The 5,243-nt window shown below is 55.8% G+C and overlaps 1 protein-coding gene across 1 annotated transcript in view; it reads left to right on the top strand.

The window, feature by feature from the left end:
- Positions 1-2,618: 2,618 nt before the first annotated feature.
- Positions 2,619-5,243, top strand: part of npc1l1 (NPC1-like 1) — a 37,164-nt gene continuing 34,539 nt past the window's right edge. The window contains exons 1-2 of the mRNA XM_043681129.1: positions 2,619-2,622; positions 3,315-5,136. Of these exons, the coding sequence (XP_043537064.1) occupies positions 2,619-2,622; positions 3,315-5,136 (1,826 nt within the window). The remainder of the gene's footprint in view (positions 2,623-3,314; positions 5,137-5,243) is intronic.

Below are 5,243 nucleotides of genomic sequence, written 5' to 3'. Positions count from 1 at the left end.
ACAAGGACACCCAGGTCCCTCTGCACAGCGGCGTGCCGCAAGTTCCTACTGTTCATGTTACTGTTACTCCTCCCAAGATGGATGACTCCACATTTATTCACATTGTACTCCATCTCCCCGACCTTTCCCCACTCACTTCAACTATCCTTTGCAAAATTTCCCAGTCCTCTGCACACTTTGCTCTAGTGTCATCCGCAAACCTTGACACACTACACGTGGTTCCCCAGCTCCAAACCATCTGTGTAAATTGGGAATAATTGCGGTCCCATTGCTGATCCCCGGGGTACACCATGAGTCACTGACTGCTAACCACAATAGCACTCACTCACCCTCACTCTTTGCTTCCTGTGGTTAATCAATGGTCAATCCACGTTAATACATTGGCCGTAAGATCTTGCATCGTTACCTTCGGCAGCTCCCTGACGAAGGAGCAGCGCTCCGAAAGCTAGCGCTTCCCAATAAACCTGTTGGACCTTAACCAGACGTGGTGTGATTTTTCACTTTGTCCACCCCAGTCCAATACCAGCACCTCCCCATCACGTTTATCTCAGTCAGCAGCCTTTTATGCAGAGGTGTGTGTGCGTGTGCAGGTCGAGTTTAATTTGGATAAATGCGAGGTGCTGCATTTTGGTAAAACCAGCAAGGGCAGGACTTAACGGCAGGGCCTTGGGTAGTGCTGTAGAGCAGAGGGACCTAGGGATTCAGATACTAGGTCCTTTGGAGTTTGCGTCACATATAGACAGAGTGGTTAAGAAGGCATTTAGCTCGCTTACCTCAAGGGCCCAGTGATTTCTACTGAACTTGTCAGGACAGTCCTGCCCTCTCTTTGACCCCCGACCCTCAGATACACCCCCCCCCCCGCCTCAATCAGTTGGCGAGCTCCCTCTCTACACGGGCTGACCAATCGGGACCCGGATTGCGGGTTTGAGTTATTGCTGTCACACCCACCTGAGGACAGTGAATGGTTTTGTTTCGGCGAGCAGATCGTAACACACAGATCAGAGGGTGATAGAACAGAGCGAGAAGCAGAACACGGTCACAGCTCAACAGGAGGTGGACAGGAAAGTAAGGACGCCATTCGACTTGAAAACACGAGGGGGCCGTTCAGCAGTCTAAGAACATCGGGGTTTGGAGGGGGAGGAAGCTGTTGTGTTTTCGCGTTTGTATCTTCCGTCTGATGGAGAGATTGGAAGAGAGTGTATCTGGGGTGGGAGGGGTCTTTGATAATGTCCCAGTGCAGCGGGAAGCAAAGATGGAGTCAACGTGAGGGAATGGGCTGTGTTCCCAATTTTCTGTTGTTTCTTGCTGTGATGAACCCAGACAGAATACTTCCTGTGTAAAAGTTGGTGAGGGTCCTGAGGGACGTGCCTCCATTACTCAGTCCTTCGGGTATAGGGGTTGAAACATCATGTTGTGGTTGTACAAGATGTTGGTGACGTCTCTTCTGGAATACTGCATCCAGTTCCGGTCACCCTGTTACAGGAAAGATATTGTCGAGCTGGAGAAAGTTCAGAAAAGGTTTTCCAGGATGTTGGAGGGCTTGGGCGAGAGGGAGAGGCTGAATAGGCCGGGGCTGCTTTCCCTGGAGCATCGGAGGCTGAGGGGCGACCTTGTCGAGGTTTTATAAAATCATGAGGGACACGGACAGGGTGAATAGCACGTTTTGAGAAGATTTGTATCTCAGGTTGAGGTTCTGGATGTAGGTTTGCTCGCTGAGCTGGAAGGTTCGTTCCCAGACGTTTCGTCACCCGACTAGGTCACATCTTCAGACATCAACAAACAACATTGAGTGAGACCCCATCTCCCACCACCTGAGAAAAAGAACAGGAAATGACATCACCACGGAGAATGATGTCGCTACAGGAAATGACATCCCCGACCCAAAGAAACCCAAACATATAAATAGAAAGCAGGAATTATCAACAGCCTGGAGTCCCACTGACGATGTTACCTAGTATGGTGACAAAACATAGGGTGAATAGACGAGGTCCTTTCCCCCAGGGTGGAGGAGTTCAAAACTAGAGGTTTTGTTTTTAAGGTGAGAGGAGAAAGTCTTAAACAGGACATGAGGGGCAATTTTTGTTTTACACACAGAGTGCTGCGTGTGTGGAATGAATGTCCAGAGGAAGTGGTGGACGTGGATACCGTTACAATGTTATAAAGACATTTGGATAAGTGCATGAACAGGAAAGGTTTGGAGGGACATGGGCCAGGGGCAGGCAGGTGGGACTAGTTTAGTTTGGGATTAGGATCGGTATGGGCTGGTTGGGCCGAAGGGTCTGTTTCTGTGCTGCATGACTCTTTGACTAACTTGGAAGAGTAAGTCAGCCAACTCTGTTGTCTAGTGAGCTACGCCCATCTTGCCTTCCGAACTAGATTGCTAAGGACTGTTTTTGGGTGGGAGGCCTACTCAATAAGGCTGAAAACATAAAGGCCTCAGTTTAATATTTAAATGCTGTTTCCCCCATGTCTCACCTCTTGCCTCAGATGTGAAATGAGGAATTCCAAGGCAAGTCCGTTCCCTTTTTCCAGCTCTGTTTCCCTCTGCAAGAGTCCATGAACGCCCCTCGCTTGCGGGAGTCGGGACTCATCCAAAGGTTTCTGAGGCTTCACCGTCAATGAGTAAGAGGTGGTGGAGGGACTGGGGGTTTGTGGGGGTGGGATCAATCGAGCGGGGGCTGCTTTGTCCCTGGATGGTGTCGAGCTTCTCGAGTGTTGTTGGAGCTACCCCCCCCCACCCCCCACCACCATCCAGGGCAAGTGGGGAGTATTCCCTCACACCCTCCTGACTTGGGCCTTGTCGATGGTGGGGACAAGCTTTGGGGGGAGTCAGGAGGGGAGTTACTCACTGCAGGATTCCCAGCCTCTGACCTGCTCTTGTAGCCGCTGTGTTTATATGGGGCTGGTCCAGTTCAGTTTCTGGTCAATGGTAACCCCCAGGATGTTGATAGTTGTGTGTGGGAAATTCAGTGATGGTAATGCCATTGAACGTCAAGGGGGCGATGGTTAGATTCTCTCTTATTGGAGACTGTAACCCCCTAGGATATTGATAGTGGGGGGGGCGGAATTCAGTGATGGTAACACCATTGAACGTCAAGGGGCGATGGTTAGATTCTCTCTTGTTAGAGACGGTAACCCCCTAGGATATTGATAGTGGGGGGGGGGGGAATTCAGTGATGGTAACACCTTTGTACGTCAAGGGGGTGATGGTTAGATTCTCTCTTGTTGGAGACAGTAACCCCCAGGATGTTGACATTGGAGGGGGGGGATACAGTGATGGTAATGCGATCGAACGTCAAGGGGTTGATGGTCAGATTCTTTTGCTGAGGGCGTCCATTACCTGGCACTTAGCAGCGTGAAAGTTCTTGGCAAGTCCAGACTGGGATGCTGTCCAAGATCTAGCTGCCCTTGGACATGGGCTGCTTTGGCGTCTGAGAAGTCCAGGAGGGTACAGAAGCTGGCAAGACGGTGTGGCCTCAGAGCAGCCAACCGAGTGGCCTCCCCACGAGACTGTCTCCATGGCGACTGCCTCCATTTGGCTCCAGAAACGGTTTCCTTTCTCTTCCAGGCGACCTACACCCCCGTCCACCAGGAAGGTTTCTGCGCTTTCTACGAAGACTGTGGGAAGAACCCGGAGGTGACCGGCAGCTTGATTCAGGCCCGGGTGCCGTGCCTGTACAACGGGCCGGCCAAGCGGGTGACGCCGGGCAGGCACCTGGAGCTGCTGCAGCGGGTGTGCCCGATGCTGGTGGGGGCGGAGGGCGCTGGGGCGGAGCCTCGGGCCTGCTGCTCGGCCAAGCAGCTGGAGATGCTGGACAGGAGCCTGGCCATGTCCAAGCCGCTGCTGAGCCGCTGCCCGTCCTGTGTGGACAACTTTGTCAACCTGTACTGCCAGAACACCTGCAGCCCCAACCAGAGCGTCCACATCAACGTGACCCGGGCCTTCATCGCCAACGTCTCCGGTCAGCTACTCGACGCCGTGCTGGAGTACCAGTGCTACTACAGCCGCCGCTTTGCCGAGGGCAGCTACGACTCTTGCCGCGACGTCCGCATCCCCTCCACCGGCGGCTACGCCATCTCCGCCATGTGCGGCAAGTACGGCTCCACCCTGTGTAACGCCGAACGCTGGCTGCGTTTCCAAGGGGACAGCTCCAACGGCCTGGCGCCGCTCGACATCAAGTTCGTGCTGGTCCCGCCAAAGAACAATGGCTCGGAGCCGGGCCCGGGCCCGGGAGGGGGCATCGTGCCTTACGACGGCAGCTTCCATCGCTGTGACCGGCCCTCGAGCCCCGGGGGGCAGGCATGCTCCTGCCAGGACTGCGTGGCCTCCTGCCCGGCGCTGCCCTTTCCCCCGGCGCCCCCCGGCCCTTGGGCGATTGGCCAGATGGACGGGCCCTTGGCGCTGGGCCTGGCCCTGTTCGGCGGGGCCATCCTCCTCTTCGCCGGCCTCCTCCTCCTCTTCAGGCAGCGCCCAGACGCCCGCAAGGAGGGGAGCAAGGCCCCTGCGGCTCCCTCAGCTCCCATCTCCTCATCCTCCACCTCCGCCACACAGCAGAGACTGAGCTGGGTTTTCCAGAGCTGGGGAACGGCAGTGGCACGGCACCCACTGCCTGTCCTGGTCACCGCCTGCGTCATCGTTGGCGTGCTGTCCTGCGGCCTAGTCTTTGTCGAGCTGACCACTGACCCAGTGGAACTGTGGTCTGCCCCGGACAGCAGGGCCCGCCGCGAGAAAGCTTTCCACGACGCCCAGTTCGGGCCCTTCTTCCGCACCAACCAGATCATCGCCACGGCGACGGGGGAAGGCCCACCGGGGTACACCTACGACTCGGTGTTCTTCGGGCCCACGGCCTTCAGCGGCCTGTTCTCCAAGGAGCTGCTGCTCCAGCTGCTGGATCTCCAGAGCCGGTTGCAGGCCATCAGTGTGTGGTCAGAGACAGCGCAGAGGAACATCACGCTGAAGGACATTTGCTACGCCCCGCTCCAGCCCAATAACCCCGGGCCTACCGACTGTGCGGTCAACAGCCTGCTCCAGTACTTCCAGAACAACAGGAGCCTTATCGACGCTGTCGCCAACCAAACCATGGCAGGGGTCACCGGCACCGTGGACTGGAGGGATCACTTCCTCTACTGCGTCAAGTAGGTATCCTTCCCCCCACCCCGCCACCCCAACCCCTTCCACTTCTCCCTCCCAACCCCTCCCCCCGCCACCTCATTTCCCCTCTCCCTCCCCCCTCTTCACCCCC

This window comes from Chiloscyllium plagiosum, chromosome 42, assembly GCF_004010195.1.
Source record: "Chiloscyllium plagiosum isolate BGI_BamShark_2017 chromosome 42, ASM401019v2, whole genome shotgun sequence".
NCBI lineage: Eukaryota > Metazoa > Chordata > Chondrichthyes > Orectolobiformes > Hemiscylliidae > Chiloscyllium > Chiloscyllium plagiosum.
This window is presented reverse-complemented; position numbering and strand designations above follow the sequence as displayed.